The 27,354-nt window shown below is 39.8% G+C and overlaps 2 protein-coding genes across 5 annotated transcripts in view; both read left to right on the top strand.

The window, feature by feature from the left end:
- The window catches only part of znf532 (zinc finger protein 532), a 30,502-nt gene extending 22,350 nt beyond the window's left edge, over positions 1-8,152 (top strand). For 3 of the 4 annotated variants that reach the window (XM_036588428.1, XM_036588426.1, XM_036588425.1), the window contains 3 exons: positions 849-961; positions 1,817-1,958; positions 4,986-5,507. In XM_036588428.1, coding sequence (XP_036444321.1) covers positions 849-961; positions 1,817-1,958; positions 4,986-5,507 — 777 coding nt within the window. Of the gene's footprint in view, positions 1-848; positions 962-1,816; positions 1,959-4,985 lie in introns of all 4 variants that reach the window. The other variant, XM_036588427.1, reaches the window with a different exon arrangement.
- A 1,914-nt stretch (positions 8,153-10,066) lies between these two features.
- On the top strand, positions 10,067-25,825 carry oacyl (O-acyltransferase like). The gene is made up of 15 exons (XM_036588852.1): positions 10,067-10,226; positions 11,543-11,676; positions 11,987-12,065; positions 13,388-13,523; positions 15,377-15,621; positions 15,977-16,147; positions 16,932-17,034; positions 17,150-17,251; positions 18,901-19,066; positions 19,453-19,532; positions 19,712-19,822; positions 21,178-21,301; positions 22,884-23,070; positions 24,049-24,191; positions 25,721-25,825. The coding sequence occupies exons 1-15, from the start codon at positions 10,067-10,069 to the stop codon at positions 25,823-25,825; spliced, it is 2,046 nt and encodes a 681-aa protein (XP_036444745.1).
- Positions 25,826-27,354: the final 1,529 nt, after the last annotated feature.

Below are 27,354 nucleotides of genomic sequence, written 5' to 3'. Positions count from 1 at the left end.
AATACAATGACTTTTGCACAGCTGGTAGTCGTGCGTAAATCAGTGCCTGCGTAAACATCTTAAGAAAACAATTGTGCAATCATGTTCCATTGCACAAACTTATACAATGACTTAAAATGTGGCAGCCAGTTGAACGAATTAATTTGCTCACAGCTCACTTTCAGAGAGCTTTTAGAGAACAACACCACGCATGTTTGTTTGCCCTAATCATAGGGTGTGTCTTAATCATAGAGTAGTATTACTCGCAGCAATCGCCTGGAAATCAAGGCTAATTAATGGGTGGGGCGTCACCCAGCCATTTAGCTACATTCTGTTCTGAAGGTGTGATGCAGTGTTTTTATGCAGAAATAATGCCTAATTCAACAGTTTACTCAACACCGCTGCAGCGAGCTGAGTATTAGCCTTTCTGAGTAAAATATGCACTTTGCCTTTGGGTTAATTTGGCTGTGACACGGCAACTGACGAAAGTAACTAGAGAATGAGCCAATTACGCTGTCAACAGTGTCTGAGCCAGACAGGCCGGAGCTAAGTGCATTAGTGAAAGCTTTCTGTCATCACAGCAAATAGACATGTTTGCATTTTATTTCTCCCTTGATTTTATTTTCAGGGGCATTTTTGAGCTTTTTGGGTGCCTTAATAAACCATAATCATGATAAATAAATCAGTGCCCTGAAATAATAACAATGTACTATCATGGATTATTTTTTATCAAATAATTAGATAGAATATGGTATGGAATGAATGATTTGAGCAGTTTTGCGTCTGCATTTTAAATTTCCTGCATTTGTAACTTTATTTCTGTGTCTGTCTTTCTTTCTTTTTATCTTTTTCTTTCTTTCTTTCTTCAGCAACTGAAGAAGCATCCATGTCGTCAGTGTGACAAGTCCTTCAGCTCCTCCCACAGTTTGTGTAGACATAATCGAATCAAACATAAAGGAGTTCGGAAGGTCTATTCCTGTCCGTGAGTATCGAGTCCTCTCGTTGTTTGTGTGAAGGTGTATGAGTACATGTGGGTGTGTGATATGCAGAAATATAACATTACAATACTTTTCGCACTAGACAGATTTCACGGTGTGGAATACGTAGCACAATATTTTGTTTTTGTTGTGTTTGCAAACAAGCTGGAATGATTCAAATCCACCAGCAAAATAGTTGTATCCAATTTAAAAAGTAAAAGCAATAAGAGTCCATCAGTTTGACAACACGACACATTTAGAAAAGCATATTGTCACGCTATTAATAACCTATCTTCATATAGTTAACTCCTGTGCGGGTGTACGTTCTGACCCACCCTCTTTACTCGTCTCTCTGTTCTTTAGGGTAAGTCTGGGTGTTGTAGCCTAAGGGCTCCTACAGATAATAAGCGGCAAATCCACGATACCTTCGGCGATACCTTTGTTGTCTGTATAGAGAGCAGTGCTGCTTCACTTTGATGTGCTTCGAGCGATATGCACCACTTAGATTTGCCACTTTGCCACTACGTTTTGCCCCCTTGCCACTGCGCTCTGAGTTTAATCATACTCAACTTTGCCCCAGTTTCCCACTGTCTCATTGGCTGCGCTTTGGAATTGTCAGTTGTTGTGTATGACACGTGACATATGACCACTGGGTCTTTGTCTTCTCCAGATAATGACTAAAACCAAAGGCTTGTTTGTTTTAAACTGAGACAAATGTTTTACAATTAAAAGATTTGGTTTTGACTGGATTCTGCCTGCCTGACTCTCATGTTTTGTTAGCACCAAAATCTGTATGTTCATGTGTACATACTTGCAGACCAGTGGGCTACAGCATAATTTAGTGTCCTTCTTTTTCTCAGACACTGTCTGGACTCCAACCGCACCTTCACCAAGAGGCTGATGTTAGAGAAACACATTCAGTTGATGCACGGCATCAAGGAATCAGAGGGAAAACCAGCAGTGGAGCCCATCAGCACAGAGGAGTCCAACAATAAAGACCAGGTAACAGCACCAACACGCAAAGCAATGATGTCCAACTTTGCTCCCGAGGTGTTCCTCAATGACAATTCTTGTGTGTTCTTGCATTCTTGTGGAATAGCTTGACGTGCGTTCCTGGGTTCAAGAAAAGAAGCACAGAGAATGGTTAAAACACCTGTATGTTTTCTTGATCTGCCCAAATACAGAGGATGCATCGGTTGATCACTTTACAATGAGAATGTATTAAATAAAGCACAAAAAAACAAAACATGACCAGACTATAAAATGTAATAGTTTAGCTCCATTGTTGGTTACCATTCAGTGTTTTTGCTGTATAGTGAGCAGCAGGCAGTAATCTTGTCAGGGTCTTTGTTTTTAACTGTGCAGGGCCGTTGTTTTTCGCTAGTGTCGAAAGACTCTGATAAGTTTATTTTTCAGCTGCTCAGTGGACACTGTTAACATTCCTCTGTCCATTGCTTAACAACAGGAGACTCGCAGTGCACTTGGCATACATTTTGTACACACACACAAAGAAGTATGTGTGTGTTTACAGATATGTAATGTATTGAAAGTGGGTTAATGTGTATTTAAATACAGTACATCCGGAAAGTATTCACAGCGCTTCACTTTTTCCACATTTTGTTATGTTACAGCCTTATTCCAAAATGGATTAAATTCATTTTTTCCCTCAAAATTCTACACACAATACCTCATAATGACAAAGTGAAAAAAGTTTGTTTGAATGTTTTGCAAATTTATTAAAAATAAAAAACAAAAAAAATCACCTGTACATAAGTATTCACAGCCTTTGCCATGACACTCAAAATTGAGCTCAGGTGCATCCTGTTTCCAATGATCATCCTTCGGTTGTTTTGACAACTTGATTGGAGTCCCCCTGTGGTAAATCCAGTTGATTGGACATGATTTGGAAAGGCACACACCTGTCTATATATGGTCCCATAGTTGACAGTACATGTCAGAGCACAAAGCCATGAAGTCCAATGAATTGTCTGTAGATCTCTCTGAGACAGAAATGTATCGAGGCGCAGATCTGAGGAAGGGTACCGAAAAATTTCTGCAGCATTGAAGGTCCCAGTGAGCACAGTGGCCTCCATCATCCGTAAATGGAAGAAGTTTGGAACCACCAGGACTCTTCCTAGAGCTGGCCACCCAGCCAATCTGAGTGATTGGGGAAGAAGGGCCTTAGTCAGGGAGGTGACCAAGAACCGAAGGGTCACTCTGACAGAGCTTCAGCATTACTCTGTGGAGAAAGGAGAACCTTCCAGAAGGACAACCATTTGTGCAGCACTCCACCAATCAGGCCTGTATGGTAGAGTGGCCAGATGGAAGCCAAAAGGCACCTGAAGGACTCTCAGACCATGAGAAACAAAATTCTCTGGTCTGATGAAACAAAGATTGAACTCTTTGGCCTGAATGCCAAGCGTCATGTCTGGAGGAAACCAGGCACCGCTCATCATCTGGCCAGTACCATCCCTACAGTGAAGCATGGTGGTGGCAGCATCATGCTGTGGGGTTGTTTTTCGGCAGCAGGAACTGGGAGACTAATCAGGGTCGAGGGAAAGATGAATGCAGCAATGTACAGAGACATCATTTGAAGAAAACCTGCTCCAGAGCGCTCTGGACCTCAGACTGGGGCAAAAATTCATCTTCCAACAGGACAACGACGCTAAGCACACAGCCAAGATGACAAAAGAGTGGCTTCGTGACAACTCTGTGAATGTTCTTGAGTGGCCCATCCAGAGCCCAGACTTGAACCCGATTGAACATCTCTGGAGAGATCTGAAAATGGCTGTGCACCGACGCTCCCCATCCAACCTGATGGAGCTTGAGAGGTTCTGCAAAGAAGAATTGGAGAAACTGCCCAAAATAGTGTGCCAAGCTTGTGGCATCATACTCAAAAATACTTGAGGCTGTAATTGCTGCCAAAGGTGCTTCAACAAAGTATTGAGCAAAGGCTGTGAATACTTATGTATATGTGATTTTTTTATTTTTAATAAATTTGCAAAATATTCAAAACGAACTTTTTTCACTTTGTCATTATGGGGTATTGTGTGTAGATTTTTGAGGGAAAAAATGAATTTAATCCATTTTGGAATAAGGCTGTAACATAACAAAATGTGGAAAAAGTGAAGCGCTGTGAATACTTTCCGGATGTACTGTATCTATGAGAACACATTGTGTACACTTTATGATAGATGTTTGTATGGGTGTTGGACAGATCTTTCCAATAGGGATTTTTTTTGTTTTGTTTTGTTTTTGTTTGATTTTTTCTCGTAGACTGGTCTGTTGGTCTGTTCGTCCCATAACTGATGCTTTATTGTGCAGAATATTCAGTTGTTCACTCTCTTTCAACCAGATTATTTTTATTATTTTGTATTTGTCTAAATATTTCGTTTTGCTCTTGAAGGACTATCATGGACCAGTGTCTTGAGAAACAGTGGCTGCTCAAATTGTTCACCTCATTTTCTTGTGTCTCTGTTCCATTAACTAAATGTGACTTTTAAATGAATATTTATACCTAGAACATAACACTATGGGTGATAAAATTGTCTGTCCGTTGCTTAATAACAGGAGACACACAGACTCGCGCTTTGGTTTACATTCAGCTCATGTAGTGATACAAAGTGTTTGGAGATTGATTTGTTTTCAAAATCGCCACAGAGTTTAGAGAAAAAGAGAAAATTGAGAAAAATAGTGATCATTACAGCCATAGCCTGTGACTGTAATGTAAATTAGACATAGACAAAGAATGTGCAATGGTTATGTTGAATCAGCATGCAGAAGGTTACTAGTTACCAGGAACTAAAATCCCAGGTTTCTCCAGTGGACACGCGTCTAAAAGTTCCCGAGTGCATCAAAAGTTTCTTGTGGTGGGAACACGCCTGAACAAGCATGAACATAAGAACAAGGCAGAAAGATCCCATCAGAGCAAAAGATTCGAATTTTTTGAACAGTAGTAAGGATTATAATGTGTAGCCACAGTTAACTGGTTTATAAGTCAACAAGCTCTGCATATGTGTGTTCTTGTAGGTACGCAGTCCGAAACGCAAGCTCAACTCCGACGGCGAAGCCACTGAAGAAGGAGAAGAGCGTGCTGAGAAAGACGGAGGCGCGGGGGTTCCCAGCCAGCGCTGCAGGGACTCATCCGCACAGCCTCTGAAGAAACTGAAGGTGAACGTGTTCAAAACGCATAAATGCGCCGTGTGCAGCTTCACCACGGAGGACTTGGTGCGCTTTCACGAGCACATTCCACAGCACAAGACCGACGGCTCGTCCTTCCAGTGCCGCGAGTGCGGCCTCTGCTACACCTCGCACCACTCCCTCGCCCGGCACCTCTTCATCGTGCACAAGCTGAAGGAGCCACCGGGGCTCAGTCGCCATAGCGACCAGCAGGAAAACAACCCGGCCCCGGAGGACACGCACGGCATCCCGGACACGCAGTGCAAAGTGTGCGCCAAAACCTTCGAGACTGAGGGGGCCTTGAACACACACATGCGGACGCACGGGATGGCCTTCATCAAGTCCAAGAGATTGAGCGCAGCCGAAAAGTAAAACTGTGAGAAGGACGTTCGGAATTTTTTTTGATTACTTTCTGTTTTTTTTGAAAATGTGAAAAAACATAAGTATAAGGTCATCATGGAGACATTGTGATGAGGTTACATTGTCCATTCCTTCTCTCTCTCTGGCCTCTTTGTATGCTCACATATAAAACAAACATATGCATATATAAATACACAAATATATGAGAAATGTATAAATATCGTACACACACACAAAGAAGTACTTGTGTGTTTAAAGATATGTAATATATTGAAAGTGGATTTATGTGTATTTAAATATCTATGAGAACACATTTTGTACACTTTATGATAGATGTTTGTATGGGTGTTGAATAGATCTTTTTATAGGGAATTTGTTTTGTTTTCTTTTGCTCTTCTAGACCGGTCTGTTGTGTTCTGAATCGAGCAGAATGTGTTAAACACAGTTCAGGCCCCACTTGTCTTGGGTTTGAATTCCAGTTCAGAGTAATCGGCAAAGCTCAAGTCCCTTAACTGCTGCTTGATTGTGCAGAATGTTCAAATGTTCACTCCCTTTCAACCAGATGCTCTTTTTTAGTCATTATTTTTTTATTTTTCCTTTTGCTCTTGAAGGACAATCAGTCCGTTTCTTTGAAAACGGACGGGACCAGTGTCTTGAGAAACAGTCGCTGCTCGAGTTGTTCACTTTATTTTCTCGTGTCTGTTTTTGTTCCATGAACTAAATGTCACTTTTAAATGAATATTTATACCTAGAACATAACACTACAGATGATAAAGTTGTTATTTTATCAGTTTCAGTGCTTCAGCCACTGCCAATGGACCATAAGAAACATGTTTTTTTGATGTCGGGGTGTTTTAGTGTTCATTTTAGTGTTCTTTCAGAGCTAAACATTCTTCATAGCTGCATTACAGCTCATGGTTCGGTGTCTTTGGCCTTCGTTGAACACTATGCTGTTTGTTTGCCTTTACTTTTTGTCACACCAGATTAATGTCTGGCTCCTTAGTTTTTATCGGCTCATCAGAAACTGTCAAAACTGAGGTTGCCATGGTAACAGCTCTGCTTTTACTGACAGGGAGCATAATGAAATACCATACGTATTGTATGTTGTAGTAGATGTGCTTTCTCCCTAATACACACATGCCCTCCTGAATATACACTTAAAAGTAAGGGTGCCAAAAAGCGTTCTTCAGGGCGATGCTATAGAAGAACCGCTTTTTGGTTCCTTCAGCCTTTCAATGCATACGTGAGTGAGACGCGTTATTGTTAAGACCACTTTTGAAGAGTTTAAAGAATCTCCAAGTAATATAAAGACTTTCTCTAGAACTGTTCAAAGCCAAGAACCATTTAGGAACCATTATTTGTAAGAATGTAGGTTTTCTCCATTCCAAGTCCTTGAGGTAAATTGGTCTAAATTGGACTAAAGTATTTATAGTCTTTAGCATAGTCAAGAACTTCTAGCACTTGATTGCCAGAAGAACATTAAACATCATCACCCTCTCTCAATGTCTCACTGCATTTGCCAGTCATCGGTAAAGTTCAAGTACATCGTTCTACTGAGTCAGCTTGTTCAACTGAATCGCTCACAGTTTGATTCTCAGAAGTTGCAGCCGAAGTTTTGCCAAGTTCAGTTGGACTTGCCTTTTTGAAACAATGAATGTCTTTAAATGTGAAACTGGAATCTTTAAAAAAAATAATAATAATAAAGTCACAGCTCATAGACGTAGCCGTTTTTCAATGTTAAACTGTTCACCATTTCAGAGCCGTGAAATATTGTATTAAGGAAATACTAAGGATTAAAAAAAACTTTATTACATCGCTTCATGTTCATTTGTTCTGAATTTTCCACAGAAGACACACTTTAGATGTATGTTTTTTGTTTGTGTGTATTTTTTTATTTTTTTAATCTTTTTTATGTTTTTCATTTTTGGATAAATGAACATTTGTGAGGATGCATTTGTGCATGGGAGAAGCCCTTTATGGTGGTTGTTTCTTAGAATGTCTTGCTGCTGTTCAATAGACTTGTCCAATGTTTGTGTAAAAAAGAAAAAAGGAAAAAAACAGCCAATAAACAATACGGAAAATAAAAACGGTCTAAACTCGAATGTACAATGGTGTGGGTAGTGATAAGTTACATCACAATACCTTTTTCTGAGCATACAGTGGTTATCGTCAGTACTTAAAGAACACTGGCTGCATGTTTCATTACAGAGAGAGCATATTGTTATTGTTTTATTGGATTTAGTGCAGCGTAGTTGGACATGTTGAATAAAAATCACTGTGTTTATAGTTTTTCATAGTATTTTTTAAATGCTGCTGGCACCACTGGTTCTTTTTTTGTTTATTCCAACAAGGGCTGAACGATTTTGGCAAAATATCTAATCATGATTTTTCTGATTTTTCGATTACGATTTAAATTGCAACTGTTTTCTATAATAAAGAGATATTGGCTTTTTTTTTCTGGCTACGAAGACCAGAGGATACTTTTTCTGGCCTGAAGCTTGAATGCTTAACACATTGCGATAATCTGGCAGTAATTTGTGGTTGTAACTTCCAGCACATGGATGTTTGGTTGCTTCTGATTAGTTGAATTCATCTGAAAGCAGTTCACAAGCTTCATGTTATTAGGTTAAATTTTCCTACTTAAAACTTGCGAAATATCAGCGATGTTGATGATAGACTCTAATGAGACTCTAATAAAAATTGCAGCTCTTCCGATTTGAAGATTGCACTCTTCCAATTGCGATTTCGGTGTAAAAGCGATTAATCTTTCAGCTCTAATTACAACTTTACAAACCTCAGAAAAGCTAAATATCATGGTGCAAAAAACAAAGTATCATGAGTCATAAATCATGATGCTACATTTTTGCTATATCGCCCACCTGTAAGGTTTTTACAGCTGGCATGTAGTTATTCATTTTCCTGTTCTTGTTTTATTAGCTACACTATAGGGCTGCACAACAAATGGTTAATTGTTATCACAATATGGGCTCTTTACAGTGCTAATGTTGCAGAATGCTGCCATATGCAAATGAGCCCTCTAACCAATCACAAATGTTTTTAGGTGTTTTGGTGAATCAAGGCAGTCAAATGATGTGGTTTGAGTCAAAGGCTGTCACGTTATGGATTGACCAGTTTGTTTTTAATATATTGTTCTATAGCAGTTCTATAGAAATTGTGATATGTTGTTATATAACTGGATGCATATGGAATTTCGCCCATATTGTGCAGTCCTAATATATTGTAAACGTCTGTTGGCCACTGACTGTAGTTACTATGGCAACACCTTGTCCGAAGGCTCAGTTGTGCCGATGCTGGATCATGATTGGTTTGTGCTTCGTGACAGCGATGATGTAACTGGGCGAACTGAGCATGGGTGAGTCATAGGCCACCTATGTCTCTCTCTCTCTCTCTCTCTCTTTCTCCCCAGGTTCTCCTTTAAGAAGTATTACCAGTATTGTGGGTACGCAAACATTGACGTATTATCACTTGACCGTTGTCTGTAGTGACAGTTCCGTCCATGTTCTCCTTAACGCTAATATTTTTCCATGCAATTCATCTGAATGACCTTTGCTGTGCATTGAAAGCAAACATAAGTCACCGTAGCTGCGGGCTAATCTCACATATGACCATTTAAAATCAGTCTCATACGCTAGATGTGGCTGAGTTGTAGTCCACAGTCTTTAAATTACATGTTTACAGATCTGTTCATTGTTTTTAAACAACATGATTAGCTTTATCATCACTGTCCAGTGAATATCCTTGTACCTATATTCATTGCCTATTTTATCAGAAACCTACCACATATAACCCAGAGAGATATCCAGCCAAGAGCAGCTCTGTGGTCAGAAACTGACCATTAATGAAAGTCTAGAGCATGGCTAACACAAGCTGTGCATGAACAGATGGGCTACAGTCTGTAACTGTACACCAGCAGAGTGGAGATAAAAGGGAGGGGTTTCCAATAAAGTGGCCAATATGTGTACACAGTATGTAAAGACCCCAGCAATGCCGCTGTACCTGATACACTCGTACCAGCACCACACACAACTATCCCGTCATGTCACTGTCACTGCTGTGCTGAGAATGATCTACTACCCAAATAATATCAGATCAACAGCAGTTCTGTGGTGGTCCCTTTCAGCTAATGGTCAGGCTAATAAACAGCAGCAATCTGCAGCAACAGAAAGCAGATGGGCTACAATCTGTGACCATAAGCCTGCAAAGCACATATACTGTACATGGTAGACCACGGTTTCCAATAAAATGGCCAATGATCGTAGATACAAGGTTATATGAAGCTGACACCCCCGGGAGTCCCACCTAAAGAGAAGTAGCTGTTCTACCCTCATGTTTAATGCACTGTACAGTACCCGCCCTCATGTTGTAGCCAGACTTGTATGTTGCAGCAAGCTTGTTCATGAAAGCCCTGATTTTGCACGCTGGATTTAGAGGCTGAAAAAGCATGACCACAACATATCAGCATGTCCCTGGTCATGTGTCCCCTTCTTCCAATTATTTAAATGTGGCATCCCAACATCCCAAAACGTTCAGAAAAACCCAGAACGGTCACAATGCCGCTAGTGAAACGGATGGCTGGATTAATCCTCGTTTTTGGCCTCCTCTTCTGCTCCACAGGTCAAACCTTCAACATCACGCTGAAATGCATGCAGGACACAGCAGCCTTCCTCATGGAGTTAGAGAAAGACAAACCAGATGAATACGCAGTGCAGAGTAAGTCACAGTGCCACACCTTTATTGATAAAGATCAGGTTAATGGTGTTTATTGTTTATAATTTTAGACTGTATTTCAATATTAATTACAATTAATTAAATATTAATTTTGTTTGGTAATATGTCTAAAAAGCAGAGAGGAAAGCCAAATTTATTTCCTTTTGTTGAAATGAAACAACTAAACGTAATGTTGACAAAAGCACGTGATGTGAGAGATATTCCTTGCCAGCTCATGAACTAACAATGGATTTCCATGGAAAAGTTTGAGTAGAAACTTCAGTTTAATTCATGCAGCCATTCAAAATTTCTCTAAATATTTTTTAGTTGTGAATTTTTTACGTTTTTTCCCATCAGGTTCTAAATCACATCTTCAATATTGAGTTTAACTGCTTTCAGAATGAAATATTCACTGATATAAGCAAAGTAATGTTTTACTTCACATTATTATGTTACCACACTGGTTGTTGTTTTTATATCAGTCACTAAAATTTCAGTTCTCAAAAAGATTTTTTACAAAATTTAGGTTTAATGTAGTATTACTGTGTTGATTTTGACCCTTTTCTCAAAAGGGCCTAATGCAATTTCAAACCTTTTCTTGAAAAATTACAGATGCAACAGATTACAGTACTGTAACTCTGGATTACTGTAACTGGATGGGTTAATCCTTTTTTAAACAATCATTCAATGAATAAACACAATATAAAAATGAGTTAAACAGTGACGAGCAAAACACTGGATTTCCAAAAAATCTGTATCTTTTTGAGAGGCAATTTATTCGTTCATTTCTTGTTGTTAGGGGATCTATTATACAGAATCACCCATGCTTTGCTGAGGCAAATTTTAAAAAATTCATAACTAAAATACTATTTGGAGCAAAGCTGTGAAATGTTGTGTGGTTGAATGAACTTGTGCTTGATTTTTATTTATAGAAATGTATGATGAGTTGCAGGCATTTTGTTAATTTTACACTAAAGTTAACAAAAGCAGCCTTTGTGACAGCTGACACTTAAGCCTTTTTAAATGATAGGTTTATGTCAGTTGTGATGGAAGGCTTAACATGTAGCCACGGTTCAAGTGTACTTTAGGCAGTTACACTTATAACTGTATTGTAGTTAGTAGTTAAATGATACTCTCTATTTCATAAATGTGAGCATGCGGAGTATGCAGTATACATTCACAGGTTTGGCAGACATCCTGTGACTGTAGTTAGGCTGCTATGTTGTTTGATGAAGAAAGGAGCAGAGAAAGTCCTCTATGGTTTTTACAATGAATAATAATAAAAAATGAATAAAATCTCTGTGCTGGTGTCTGAGCAGTGTACGATGCCTTCGGAAAGCTGGGCAGTGATGTATCGGGGGGCAACGTGAACAGAGCTGGATCTTTGCAGGAGTGCGTGTCTGTCAAAGGCCCTGGCTTCAAAGGGCAGTACTGCCAAGTCTTCCTCAAACAGGTATAAACACACAGGAATCACGCAAACAAGTCTATTAGAGATTTCTGAAGAACTCAACGCAGTTGGAGGCAAGTTAGGCCTGCAGTTTACACAATGCTAATTGATGGGGTATAAGCTAAGATTATAATCTGTGTATAACTAAAGAAGCAAACGTCAGACAACAAACATTTGGGATAAGAGGTTTAAATATGATTATTTGATGAATTATTCCTTTGAAGATGATGCTTATAGATGTATTTTGTGTTGTGTCCTGTATTGTGAAGCTGCACCGATGTGTTTCTAAATGATTCTCTGTGTTGTTGTCATGCAGGAAGCAGTGGAGTATTTTGTTGGTATTTGTGTGCCGGACTCATGTGCTGAAGAGGAAGTGAGGACACTTGTTGTCTATGGTGAGAAACGTTGCATTTTACATTATTTTTTTAATTTTCTGTACAATCTGCTCTGTCAATTTAGAATCATCTACAGCTCTTCTGCCTGATAGTGCAGTTTAGACGCCTCATCACAGCATGACTGACTGGATGAAATGCAGTAACAAAGACAGACATTACGCTTATTAACTATTAAGAAATCCATCATGATCAAAATTAGTGTAATTCCTGGTTTGTACACACACACACACACACACACACACACACACACACACACACACATATATATATATATACACATGTGTGTGTATATCTACAGTGCTGTGCAAAAAGTCAGACACCGCCCTTTATTTATTTAATTTCCATTCAAAATGGAAAATTAAGTACAGGGTGATTCAAAAAGATTCATCTGATTTCAAAATGATTTATTTAACTTGTAAATCATTACAGAACAATGCCGTGAACTGTAAATGGTTTAAGTGAGCATAAAGTTTATTATGTAATTGTATAAGTGCTCAATATGAACCTCCTCCAGCTGTACGGACAACATCAACACTAATGCTCTGAGCTGTTGGAGGTTCACTGCCATACTGACAATCGGAAACTCTATGACCCCCTCTTTCAATTGGTATGTGATTGGTTCCTAGGCGCCTCACGGTTGTAAAAATATGGCACTTTGAAATCGGATGAATCTTTTTCAATCACCCTGTATATTTCCGCGTAAATGAAGAAAAAGTCAAAGCAAAATAAGTGAAAAAACCGGAGTTTCCGAAACTGGAGTTCAAAAAATGATTAAAAGTTGCAGAGAAAACAGCCTAACAACCATCTGATAAACAGCACTTAAAGCTTTCATCTTTGAGAGAGAAGAAAAAATCAAGCTGCTTCAGATCTGAAAACATCCACAGGTGTTTCTGTCCATCCTTCCACTGTGAGAAGACGACTCAGCGCTATGGGTCTGAAAGGATGTGTAGCTGTCAAGAAGAACCTCACTGAGTAAAGGAGACGGACACATCAAACAAAGAAGCTGTACAATGGACTGACCACCCCAGACCTCAACACCACTGAATGTGTTTGGGATTATTTGGATCATGAGAAGCAGAAAAGCAACCAACTTCTAAGACTGAACTTTGGAGGTGTGGAAAAATATCCCTGCAGATTTCTGAAAGTGACTCTCCTGAAAACAGTGGAGGCTGTAATAAAGGCAGAGAGTGGACACACTAAATACTGAAAACTGATATTGTATTTAGTTGATGAGGGTTACTTAATGGCCGTTTTGGAAATAAAATAAATAATATCTGTGTGTGTGTGTGTGTGTGTGTGTGTGTGTGTGTGTGTGTGCACAGAGGCTTTTGAACAGGGTCACTCCTCTCTCATTCCTCCTGTGCCAGCTCTGTTAATATCTGACCCCACACTGGGCATCTTTATGACTCAGTGTATCAGCAACAACATCACACCCGACCTGTCTGCTGTAATCTGCCTGTAAGTACTCACACATACACACAGTAATCCGTGTCTTCAGACTAATTAATTCATTTGACCATGGTGTCTTAGTTCAATGCAGCTCAACAAGATTTTTTACACAAGATTTCTGCACGAGAAACACGTTCCATTCAAGATCTGGGAGACTTTTTAAAGTGATAGTTTGGTGAAAAATTAAATATACATGATTTTCCCCCCCGTCTCCCAAATAATAGTTCTTAGTTTTGCACTACAAGCTACAAGGCACACTGCATACTGAAATTACACATGCCTCAAACCATTTTGAGTTGGTGGTTCACTGACTTGTAATAGGGATGATGTCGTCTCTGTCATTGCCACTTCAGGCCCGGAATGCGTGCTATAGCACTATGTAACTTTGGAGAAGCGGGCACGAGACCTCTCGCGAGAACTGTGTAAGACTTTACGGCACAGCGTCACACATCAACAACTATGGCTCTTCAGTTAGCTATAAGAAGAAGGCAGCTCTGTATTCCCAGCACGGACATCACAGCAGAGGCTGAGAAGAGACCGAAAGATGTTGTCGGAGGAAGCAAGGAAGACAAAAAAGGGGAGAGACTGAGCAAGTCTCAGACTGGCTTTTACTCATTGCCAAGAACTAAAGCCAGGCAAACGCTGCGTGATTTTAGCCCATTTTAAAGCCTTGGTGATTGTGCTGAATTTTGGCTTCTTCGACCATCGTTTGCCGTGCAGTGTGAGAGAAATGATGCCCGATTAACTGACCAGACGAGCTCCGATTGAGCGGTCAGGTGATCGAATGGATTTCTGACATCAGGAATTTTGGTCGCTCACAGTCTGAGCAGCCTCACGAACTGATTCCTCCAAGTCGCACCCAAAACCACACACAATCATAATCACTGCTCCTACATGGAGGCAAAAAAGACAACATTTGCAGCACCAAGTCCGTATATGCCGAGTTGAATTGCAAGGTATAAATAAATATGGTGATTTTTTTATCCTCATGGAGCTGCCTGTCTGTAGACCACCTGTTCTTTAGCTTCAGTGCACAGTGTGGCACAAATTAGCAAAGCTGTTGTAGCAGTTTGTCAATGGCTTAATCTCAAACGGCCGCCTACTTCCTATGTAGTGAAGTTCTGGCTTCTACACCAAAATAGTGCACTTTTTGTCCAGTCTGGAATTGTGCACACATGGCTGAATCTCAGAAGGCTATTTATTAGACATATGATGCACTGTATAGATGTAGGGGCAATTTAATATGTGTGCACTATGTAGGGAGCAGGGAGCCATCTGAGATTCATCCAGTGTTGTTGCTCAGGACTCGGGGGCGCAGCGTGTTGTTTTGAACACAGCTTTACTGGATATTGTCTGTAGACAGAGCTGTCTGTAGGGGCTGTGGTTCACAATTTCTATACTTCTTCGGCCGTCCTTTACCGTGCAGTGTGAGAGGAGAAACGATGCCCGATTAAATGACCTAACGTGCTCCGCTTTAAGTAATTTCAAATAAACTTGCTTGTGTTGTTTCTGACGCTGTATGACACACCAATATCTGTAAAAATGGAGAACAGTACATCACATACCCTAAAGCCTGAATTATGTCTATACTTTTGCCCATTTTTATAGATAACAGGGTCATACAGTTTCAGGAACTGCATAGGCAAGTCTATTTAACAGCTGAAGACAGTTTGAGTGTGTGATGCTTTAGGCACTCAGACTGCATGATATATAACCTTCCATTACTTGTTAGCTACATTAGCCTCATAGCAAAACTAAAGAAGCGCACTTCAGACACCAAATAAGTCGGGGGGGCACTGTGTACATCTGATTTCATGCCAAATCATCACTATTAACGCAGCCTCTGTGTGTTTCTCTCTCAGATGTGTGTGTGTCCTGATGATGGCTGTGCCTCTCGTTGCATCCATCTACGTGGTGGTGTTCAGGTGGAGGAGGCGGAGAGAGGTCAGGCCAGGGGTTGACTCCGCCCTCCTCTCAAAAAACAACCAATATGGAACGCTGCTGGCCAATGGCTCACCCAATCACAGCAAAGAATGCATTTCACTCCGGGACACTACAGCAGCGCGGGACAGCAACGATGAGAGAGAGCAGGAGGACAACACAATGAGCAAGTACACACACACACACACACACACACACAGCACTGCTGTATCTGATCCACTCAGACCAGCACAACACACACTAGTTAGTTCAGTGTTACTGCAGTGCTGAGAATGATCCACCACCCAAATAGTACCTGCTCTGTGAGGGTCCATGGGGGTCCTGACCACTGAAGAACAGGGTAAAAGGGGGCTAACAAAGTATGCAGAGAAACAGATGGACTACAGTCTGTAACTGTAGAACTACAAAGTGCACCTATATAGTAAGTGGAGCTGATAAAATGGACAATGACACACACATATACTTCTTGGGACCGCTGTATAATAACATAAAATAATGCTCTCTCTCTCTCTCTCTCTCAGGTCGTGTGCTGCAGTGCCTGCGGTGTTTTTCAGTGCAGGTCAGCAGTGTTGATGTTTTTAACACTGCAAGTGTTGGACACAGTTACTCCTCTCTGAACGGGATCCGCATCCTCAGCTTACTGTGGATAATCTGTGGACACACCGTCCAGCTCAGCGCCTGGAGCAGCCTCGGTCAGCTAAGAACGATGAAAGTGATAAATGAAGTGGAGTAGTAAAGAAATGAAAGGAATACTTCAACAAAAAGTCAAATTGACTTGAGGCTATGAGGCTAATGTAGCTAACAGATAATAGAAGCTTATGCCCCACCAATTAGCATTATGCAAACTGCAGGCCTAAATCATCACACACTTGCTATGTCGAGTTGTGGAGTTATCTCTAATAGACTTACTTATGTGGTATCTGACACACTGTCATCTACAAACATGTACGATAATGAACAGTATGTCATAGTCTCAGTCTTGGCTCATTGATTATGAGCCAATTGATCTGAGGTAGGTGAAAATTGTGTAAATTAGGGTTTTTTTTATCCAAACTTTATTAAAGAAGAAAGGAAGAAAGAATAAATGAGAATCAAGTGACAAAAAAGGCAAAGGAATAAAAATGGAAAAAAATGGAATATGAAAAATGGTATAGACAGAGAAACAAATATTTAAAATAAAAAAAAAAACCTCACTAAAAAAACACAGCCATACAGTACCATGCGGTTCCCTTCTTACAGTAAGATCCATTTGTCAAAGTGATTTTTGGAAAACAGCCACACAGATTACTTTGTTTAACAATTTGTTTAAGTTATTTATTGTATGATGCGCTAATTACATTTAGAAAGAGGGACAGTGTGACTCTTTGCGTTAATATTTGTGTAAGCTCAGGTGCAGGTTTACAGTGTAAACTGATGATTAGTTTGCAGTGCGCACTCGCGGCCGTCTGTGTGTAAAAGAACTGTTTACGTGTACAGATAACGATAAGCGCTGGAGACATGCTGTCCAGAACAGTCCTCTCTATGTGTTCGCCTTCAGTGGGCCAGTCTACCTGGCTGTGGACACTTTCCTTTTGCTTGGGTAAGACATACAAGAGCACCGAAAATCCCAGAATTCAATTTGTCTTCTGCTCTTAAAGTGTGAACTGATTTTCCTAACATGTTTGTTTGTTTGTTTGTTTGTTTGTTTTTGTCAGTGGTCTTCTGAGTGCTAAGTCTCTTCTTACCTCCATCCAGAGGTCAGAAAACATACTCAGCCTCCGTCTGGTCGCCCACTACCTCTTTAAGAGGTTCAAAAGGTCCAGCATATTAAATCACTTCCTGTCATATTTGATGTACATATACAGTATATGCCCCCCAGTCATAGCAGGAAATTTCATTAGCAGCACACAAAGTTTTAAACCATACCAGATGTTAAACAGTTTTAAACCAGAGCCAAACCATACAGAGGCCCTGAAGGGTAAGATGAAAAAACTGTGAAAAAAAGGTGTGTTTCTGAGTCTAAGGCCCAATCCCATTTCACCCCTTGCCCCTACCACTTAGCCCTTAGCCCTCTGTTTTGTGCATTCACGTCTAGGGTAAGGGTGTCCCAATTTTAGTTGAGATAGAGGGGTAGGGGCGAAGTGTTAGATCTGCATAGCATTTTTTTTGAGGGTTGTCCCATTTCGTAGGGCAATTTTTTAACCACTACCCCTTGTAACTCAGTTCCAAGGGGTTAGGGTGACACTCGAAAACAAGGGGTAGGGGTAAAAAGAAGAAATGGGATTGGGCCTAAGTTCCACTTTATTTAAAAACAGCAAAAAATATTTCTAGCATCAATTCTACTATTGCACTCATCAAGAACCTTGAAAAAATGTTTCCCCCTCACACTACAGTATGAAAAAATAAATTGGCTGACACTAGGCATGTTACAACAGCTTTACCCTGCAGGGTCAGCTGTTTTTGCCACCCTTTTAGCCTTTGTGGACCAGAAGGGAAAACAATTACCAGGGAGCTGGTGACTAGATAACAATTAGCATGCTATACCAGCTTAGACCACAAGGGGGAGCTTCAGTGCAACCCAGAGGCAACTAGTGCAGTGGCTGTCACACAGCTGTAGGGTAGCCAAATTGTTCAGTGATTCATTTTTATAAATCTTGATTATACCATCTCTGGAGAAATCGGTAGCTTACGGCAGATCATGTATGACAGTTAAATGCTTTCCTAGCCCCTTTGGTTCGCTAAAGTTTCTGTATGACAGCCAGTTCTGTAGTTGCCTCTGGATTGGAAGTCTATTGAATTTAATTGGTTTGGCCTGCTAATTGTTAGCCAGTTAGCTACCCAGTATTTTTCTTTCTGGTTCTCAAAGCATATGAATACATGTTATCATTTTTGCCTAAAATAGCTGCAAATTACTCTGTAATGTCTTCCGGGTTTCTCAAACGCCAGAGGGCGCTCCCGAAAGAGTCCAAAATAAAAGGGTTAAGATGGAGCATTTGAGCAAAATCAGTTTATAAATGCTTAAACATTTTTAATATAAAAGAACACCGAACAGCATAAAACATTTTAACACCGCTCTTATATTTTTGAGCACTTTCGAACTCGAGTTATAGAAGTTTAAAACAGCGCCTCACGAAGGTCCATTCATCCCCACTCATTGAGGACTCACTCGCGGGCGCCCTCTGGCGTTTAGCAGTCATGTTTTTGATATAACGGGGGAAATAGGAAGTGGCCGGGCTCCTCATAAACCGGCTCTGGTACCAGGTCCAATCTTGTGGTCGAAGCTGGTCTAGTCTGTTAGCCACTTAGCTCCCCAGTGTAGTGTGCATATATGTGCAAATGTTTGGCCATATATTGGTCAAAATACATGTTGATTTTCTAAGTGAACATTAGTTACAGAGAACACAGTTCTGCATCCTGCATCAGTTTCTGGATAGAAACTTACAAATGTGTGCTTGTGTGTGTTCAGGATCCAGCCGCTGCACCTCTTCATCGTGTGTCTGATCATCGCACTCTTCTCGCTGCTCCACAGAGGAGTTTTCTGGTTCATGGCTGAGGATGAAATCCTGAACTGCAAGAAGTACTGGTGGTCCAACCTGCTGCTCGTCAACAACCTCTTCACCATCACCGATATAGTACGACTCTGAATGAATCCAGACATGATACATTATAATTAGTGATAGTATAAAAATCACCTCTGTATATATGCAGCACTGTGCAAAAGTTTTAGGAAACGAAGCTGGACAGTAAGCATTTAATTGAAAATCAATCAATCAATCAATCAATCACACACACACACACACACACAGAGCATCTAAACCGCTTATATCAATCAGTAAATAAAATAAATAAATAAATAAATAAATAAGTTTTGGTTATAAAAAGCAAAAAATCTAATATTTTTTGCCTTTTATAACCAAAACCTATTTATTTAATTGTAATCTTGTAACCTAGTAAAATAAAAGGTTTGCTTTCGTCATCCATTCACAATAAATAAACATCTTTCTCTGTTTTATTCAAGTGTGCTCCTTGGACCTGGTACCTCTCCATTGACTTCCAGTTCTATGCAACAACACCTCTGCTCATTTTTCTCTATAGACTGTAAGTACAGTTCATTTGTTCTCCAGACAGGTTTTTTAAAGCTAAACTGGTCAGTTAAATAGACTATAAAACACATTTTAGGCAAGAATGATAACGTGTGTGTATGCGTTACGGAAAATCCTCTGTATTCTTTACTTATTATAAATAGTGTGACATATTATTCCATCTTTATATTTCAGGAATAAATATGTGCTGGTTGCTGTGGCGATCATTCTGTTGGTCATGTCAAGCTTGGCTGGTGCTCTGATCACTGCATTTCTGCACCTGCCTGTACATCAACCTACTACACTGTATGAACAAACGCCTCACAAACTTTTACTGGTTATTAGCATTTTACTTTTGTTCTCTTGTTGAGTAAAGGGAGGTATCAATTATATTATTAATCAAGTAATCTAGAAAATATTTGGATGATTAATTGAATAAACACAAATGGATGTATCAGAACAATAAAGATCCGAACAGAGCTTTGTGTAGATTTAGGAATAATCTAGGAAGCTATTAAAAAGATATGACTACATGGCCAAAAGTTTGTGGACACAAAAATGTGCTTGTCAAACATCTTAATCCAAAATGTTGGGCATTAATATGAAGTTGCTGCCCTTTTTGCTGCTATAAGAGCTTCCACTCTTCTGGGAAGGCTTTCCACAAGATGTTGGAATGTGGCTGCTTAGATTCACTTTTGTTCAGTCAGAAGGGCATTTTTGAGGTCAGGCACTGATGTTGAGTGAAAAGGCCTGGCTTGCTTTAGTTCATCCTAAAGGTATTTGAGGGGGTTGAGGTCAGGGCTATGTGCAGGCACATCAACTCAGCTCAGCAGATTTCTTTATAGACTTTACTTTGTGTGTGAAGGTGTTATCTGGCTGTAACAGGAAGGAGCCTTTCCTAAATTGTTACCACAATGTTGGAGCCCACAATTCAAACAAAACAGCCCCAGAGCATTATTCCACCTCCACCAAACTTTACAGGTGGCACTATGCACTAGGATTCTCCTGCATCAGCCAAACCCAGATTTGTCCATCACGCTGCCAGATGGTGGAGCTCCCAAATGGTGCAACTTTGTCATCACAAGTTCGATAGTGATCTCTTGCAACAGCAGTGCACTTTACAAGGGCAGAAATTTGATGAGCTAACTTGTTGGAAAGGTGGCATCCTATGACAGCACCACACTGAAAGTCACTAAGCTCTTCGGTCCTACCTATACTACTACTGCCTATCTGTAGAGATTGCGTGGCTGATTGCTTGATTTTATAGCTGTTAGCAGTGGGTGTTTCTGTAATAACTGAATCCAGTAATTAGAAGGGGTGTCCACATACTTTTAGCCATGTAGATGTATGCCAAAAATTAAGCAATTGTATAAAAATAGATAAAATTATCTGTCTGGACACCCTAGAAGTGGGTGCAGTGCTATTTCCAAGCAATGTGATTTAGCCTAACCTGGGTTTGCCTTGTACATTTCTGAGAAATGCTTTGCTATCAAGTCAAGCACAGCAGATCACAGAAGTGTTTTCATAGAAAAAATAAAATACCGGGTACCGTGTCCTATTCAATCTGGTCAATGTCATGACATCAATTATCATCTAACTGAATGACTCTATGTCTCATAATGTCTGCATGTGTCTAGCTATCTGTTATTTGTCTTTCTCAGAGCATATGAGAGCTATTTTCAATATTACTACAACAAACCCTACACCAGATATGGGCCGTATCTGCTTGGCATCCTTGCAGGACTTTATATGGCGACCAAGAAAGAAGCACTGTTAAAGCAGCAGGTAAAGACTTGGGGCCAAGTGCAAAATGAACTGCTGGTCAGTGTTACATTCAGTGTCTTTGTTCTGAAAGAGATAATATTAAACTAAAAAAACATGTAAAAAATGATTTTTATTTAATGAATTTGCATTTTAAAGCTCTCATCTGGGTTTTCAGGAGCCAAAAAAGAGACTAGCTATCCTGATGTCGTTTCAGAAAGAGTGCATACGGAAGAAAAAGTTATGGATCATGACCGTAAATGCCTGAAAACATGTCTGTTTTTATTTATTTTGCGCTGATGTCTTTGCAGAGAATCCATAGTTCATGTCCCTAATTGTGCTTCTAGGGCTGCAACGTTAGTCATTCGTGCCGTTGCTAAGCCGTCATTTTCATCACACTGTTTACTTAAAAACAAGATTTCTCCGTAATTAAATTGTTAAGATGTAAACAAAGCCATTCAGAGTGGTTTAATGTGAACTGCCCCATTCTAGAGAAACATATGAGTCAGAATTATTTACACAGTGGTGGTGATAGGAACCAGATGTCTGAAAACGTAAAATGCCTCTGAAAGCTACCTCACTGAAAGCTGTGACAGGAAATGGTTACGAATATGTTGGATGATGCCTGAGACTTTGTTTTATGGTGGTGTTACAAAGAGGTTTTGACCTAAAGCATATTTTTAAAAATGCATTCATAATGGAGAGGTACATGGAAGACATGAAGGCAAAGTAGAACCAAAAACTTTTTTTTTTTTTTCTAATTTACCACTAAATATTTTACAGTTATCAACATTACATATAGAAACGTAAAAGTCATTTGTTTGCTGATCATTTTTAACAAAGATTATTGTTGCGCTCCATAAAAAGTTGATTACTACAGGTGTGTAAAGCAAAAAAATCTGGATTTAAATAAGAGTACGAGGGTATTTATTGCCTGCACACTTAAAGAGTCAGACAAGTCTAGCAAAAGTATATATTTATTCCATTAAATGAAGTACAAAAAAAAACAGACAAAAACCAAGCAAACTTTCAGCTTCTGGCTATCACTGGTCATTTTAGACAGGAAATAAAATGGCTTTACAGCCCCTGGTTTCTATCACCACCACTGTAAAGAAGTCCATGTGTGTGCATTTCTCTACAATGACCCATTTCACATCAAACCACTCTGAAAGACTTTGTTTCCACCTTAACGACTGAACTATGCAGAAATTGTGAAAAATCATTCTGACAGATCGCAGTGCGCTACGGGAAGTGTAGGGGGCGATATAGCTTCTGATGTTTTGTTGCACTTTAAAGGTAGAAGTGGTCTGTTGCACAGACAGTGGAAGTGCTGTGATGGGGCGAAGTGAGAGGAAATCACAGATGGCATAATTCTATGTTGACTATTGAATGTAATGAATTATTGAACATCAACTACAGATGAAAACCTGATATTCTCAGCTTTCATAAGATATTAAATATGTCTATATGCAATATGTTAATCTACAAATTTGCTTTGATATGTTATCTCAAAGCTGTCAGAGTTACAGAGATGAACTCAATAATCTTTATATGGCCACTTTACAGATATATACATTCTGCTCACTCTGCTGTTTTTCATTTTCAGTGGCAGGCTGCTGCTGGATGGTTTGTCTCTCTGTCCGTCATGGCCCTGCTCGTGGGCCTGGCCTATGTGCTGCGGGACGTCCCGGCCCAGCCCTCACTCGCCCATGCAGTCTATCAGGGGCTCCATCGCTCTCTGTGGGCTCTGGCTGTGGTCTGGATCATCCTGGCCTGTGAGGAGGGCTACGGAGGTATGAGAAAAGAGTGGGGGAATGATTTGGCTGTGGGAGTAGTTGAAGGTGAAAAAGGAGAGAAGAAATAATGAGAAGAGCAGTGGTTAGGTGAGTTAAAGGACTGATAGAAAAGGCTTTACAGTAAAGAAGACCCAAAAAGTAAAAGAAGACCCATAGAAAAACAATGACAACCAGGTGGTGGGTTATAAAAGATCAAAAAACAAGGAGCTTTTAAAGCCCAAATGTCTGGATTTTTAGTGGTCTTTCACAGTCCTCATTTGTAAAATGAAATAAGTTCAGGAGGAGGACGATGCCTGAAGCTTTGCCGCCTCCCAATCTAACGTCTTATAAATTATCATCTCTAGTTACTGTTTCCTGTGACAAAGTTTTCACAGCCCACCACCTCCTCTTCTCCTCACTGTTCCTCAGTTCTACCTCTGTTCATCAAGTGAGGGCCTGGCCTTCTAGATTAAACAGAAGCCACCAGCCAGTAAACACACATTGGAGGTTCAAAGTACTTTATTTATCTGGGAGCTGAATCTTGAATCTTAAATCTTGTAAAGCTCAAATGTCCAGTTTATGAGTTCAGACCATGCCTTCAACGTGGTGGTGGTAGTATGAGGGGAGACTGATTGAGGGAGGGGAAGAACTCTGAGAACTTGGGCTGGAGTTCTGGACGGCTTCTGCCTGTAGCCAGACCCCCTCATAGCTGTAGTAGGACTGATGCAGGACTGGGGAACTGGGAGGAGATGGGATGGTGGTGGGGATTGCGAACACTTCGTCACAGGAAGGGAAGGTGAGGATGTGAGTTTATAGGGTGTTTGACTGGAGGAAGGAGGGGTTTAAGGCATGAAACTTCACTTATAACACAACTACATTTCATACTGTAAGATTAAGTAAATGACATTGAATTCAAACACACACTGTGATTTACTAGAACTGGGATACCAGCCTTTGTCCACTTATCTATCTCTCTTTCTCTCTTTGTCTCTGCAGGGTTTGTGAATAAGCTTTTGTCTCTCAGAGTGTGGATTCCTCTGTCCAACATCAGCTTTGCCTGTTACCTGATCCACCCTATTCTCATTTTACTCTACAACGGCAAGCAGGAGACTCCAATACACTACACTGACCTTAACTTTGTGAGTAAGCAAACAAACACAGACTCACTGAAAGAAATAGCATTTTTGTTTAAATTATCTGCCAACAGAATAAGATACAATTCCTTTTACATGAGTAAAAATGTCAACAAATAGTTTTTTAGAAGTCAAGTCAAACAGTCAAGTAGTCTTATGCTATTCTTCGCATAATGATACATGTAAGATGTTTTAAGTATATTTGACCCTCTGGGGTCCGTGAACGCATCTGCGCGTCAAATTCGATGTTTCTATATACGTTTCTCTATCTTTGTAATAATACAGCTCAGAAATACAGATCAAATATTTCCTGAATCTGTAGAGTCGCCCTTTCCATTCCATCTTATCACGAGACCGAACTTTACTCACATCCAGTGTTATAAAGCTATGAAGAGGGGCTGAGATACACGTCATTTGCCTTTCCCTTTTGTAATTGGTAGATTCATGCGTCTGTCCACATTTTGTGTGAAACTGACCAATGAACTCTCAGGAAATCACTCAGGACTGACCCATCACGCCAGAAACCCTTCATTCTTCATTCAGTCGACATCAGACTTTTACTTTTGGATGGATTACAAGAAAAACCTATCACCAAAACATCCACAGAAACACAATTCTGGAACTGTGATTGGTCAGAATCCCCCAGCACACAATAAAAACAAAAGTGATTGGTTAAAGGGTTAAACTGGGGAAGGGAAGGGGGATTTATGGCTGTCAAAAAAAGTACGTATCTGAGTTACAAAAGAGCTGTCAAATATTATTTATTATTTAGCTGACAGTTTCAATTTAAAACTACAATTAAACCCAAAATAAATCATTTCATTAAGAAGTGCTAATCTGCTCTGAAGTAGTTTCAAACACTAATTCACTCTACTATGATCATTTGTTGACTAATGCTATAACTCTTGATAACAGTCATTCCTTTTCTTTGTAATAATCATTATATTTAAAGTATGTTTTTTGTTAAAATATGTATAGCAACATGAAGATCAGACTAAGAATTTTAGTGACACAGTGGAAAGAAAAAATGCCATTGTAATAGAAAACAAAGCCTCTATATGATAGAATCTCTATACTGAACATATATGATAATATTATTCCTTTTAATAATATTATTTGTTTCTGTTTTTAATATTTACTATAAAGCCTGAATTATCAAAAGGATAATTGTAATAAAAGCTTTAGCCTCTTGACGTTGGTCCCTCCCACTTGTGAGCCCAGATTTGCACCCCTGGTGATATTAGTAGTGCAAAGGCCAATATTATGATAGCAAACAATGTATTGTTCAGCCCTATTATTGGAGCCACATAACGAACAAACATGGAGTCACTGAGTATAGGGTGTCTGTAACAACAATAAAGAGATATATAACAGGTTTACATCACTGCACTTCAGTGTGACTTGGCCTGAATAGTCTAACAGGTGTTTTTTAAGCACTTTTTGCTTGAACACTGTAGAATAATTTTCAAACTCTTTGTTTAAGAATCACTTTCTCTACATCCTCTCTTTCTCTCTCTCTCTCCCTCTCTTTCTAGCTGTACCTGTTCCTGGGCCACGTGGTGCTGACCATAGTGCTGGGCTTTGCTCTGACTGTGCTGATTGAGAAGCCTTATCTATTCCTGAGAAAAGCTAAAGCATAAGCATGGGCTCATAGCAACACATAGGGATTGATTTTGTGCCAAAAGTCATAAATAAAATGCAAATATCCGCAAACTATCATCAAAATAGTAAAATATATGTTGCAAATACAAATAGTAAAAATTAAACTACATTAAAATAAACTGCTCTCTTTACTAGAATCTGCACTTCTCTGATTCTGCTTGTTGCAACTGTTTTGTTAGTCTTCGCATTGTTTTTTCTTTTCCTGACCTGCCGGTTTAGACAGCGCTGTAAAAAGACATGAGGGGTTTTTTGGTCATTTGTGATGTGTAATTGTGTAAATACACACTGTAACAACATACAGGAATAATGCATGTGAATGTGTGAAATACAGAAAGACGTATATGTGATATTTTAACTTCCACAGAGTGAAATGAATGCATGGACACTAAGTGTGAGGGTATCTAAGTGACTATACTACAGACCTGACCAAACATGACCTAGTGTGGTTAGATTATATTGAACGGAAGCCCATCATGGGTCAAGTGACCTCATCTCAATAACAGGAAGGGTTTGTTACATTGGACATCACTTGATCATCAGAGCTAAATGGCTTCTTAATATTAAATAATGTATGATGGATAACTGTCAATCATATCAGCAAATCCAAAACTTGTGCTGGTGTTTGTTAGAGAATGATAATGTTTGGTGGGGTATGATGGTGTTTAGTGGAGAACATTGGTGTTTGCTGGTGTATGATGGTGTTTAGTGGAGGACATTGGTGTTTGCTGGTGTATGATGGTGTTTAGTGGAGAACATTGGTGTTTGCTGGTGTATGATGGTGTTTAGTGGAGAACATTGGTGTATGCTGGTGTGTGATGGTGTTTAGTTGAGGACATTGGTGTTTGCTGGTGTGTGGTGGTGTTTGTTGGAGATCATTGGTGTTTGCTGGTGTATGATGGTGTTGTTGGAGATCATTGGTGTTTGCTGGTGTATGATGGTGTTGTTGGAGATCATTGCTGCTTGCTGGTGTGTGGTGGTGTTTGTTTGAGAACATTGTTGTTTGCTTGTGTTTGTTGAAGATCATTGGTGTTTGCTGGTGTGTAGTGGTGTTTGTTGGAGAACATTGGTGTTTGCTGGTGTGTGATGGTGTTTGTTGGAGAACATTGGTGTTTGCTGGTGGGTGATGGTGTTTGTTGGAGAACATTGGTATGTGCTGGTGAGTGGTGGTGTTTGTTGGAGAACATTGGTGTTTGCTGCATAGTGGTGTTGGAGAATGTTGGTATTTTTGGAAAATGATAATGTTTGCTGGACAATGAAGTTGCTTGTTAGTAAATTGGTTGGTGTTTCATGGACAATGGTAGTGTTTGTTGGTGAATGTTGGTGTTGTTGAATACTGGTATTTGTTGGAGAATGATGTTTGTTCGGTACTATTATCGGAGAATGCTGGTAATTGTTGGTGGATATTTGTAATTGATATAGAATGGTAACTTTTTTGGAGAATGATGGTGTTTGAGAATGATGTCATTGGTATTTTGTGGAGAGTGAAGTCTTAGTGAATGATACTGTT

The sequence above is a fragment of the Colossoma macropomum genome, unplaced genomic scaffold (assembly GCF_904425465.1).
Source record: "Colossoma macropomum unplaced genomic scaffold, Colossoma_macropomum, whole genome shotgun sequence".
NCBI classification, from domain to species: domain Eukaryota; kingdom Metazoa; phylum Chordata; class Actinopteri; order Characiformes; family Serrasalmidae; genus Colossoma; species Colossoma macropomum.
This window is presented reverse-complemented; position numbering and strand designations above follow the sequence as displayed.

Bases quoted from the DNA above. Each gene is read 5' to 3' on its own strand.
- oacyl (XM_036588852.1), top strand. From the start codon at position 10,067: ATGCCGCTAGTGAAACGGATGGCTGGATTAATCCTCGTTTTTGGCCTC. The intron at 23,071-24,048 runs GTATGAGAAAAG...TTGTCTCTGCAG, and splicing joins CTGTGAGGAGGGCTACGGAG to GGTTTGTGAATAAGCTTTTG. The intron at 24,192-25,720 runs GTGAGTAAGCAA...CTCTCTTTCTAG, and splicing joins ACTACACTGACCTTAACTTT to CTGTACCTGTTCCTGGGCCA.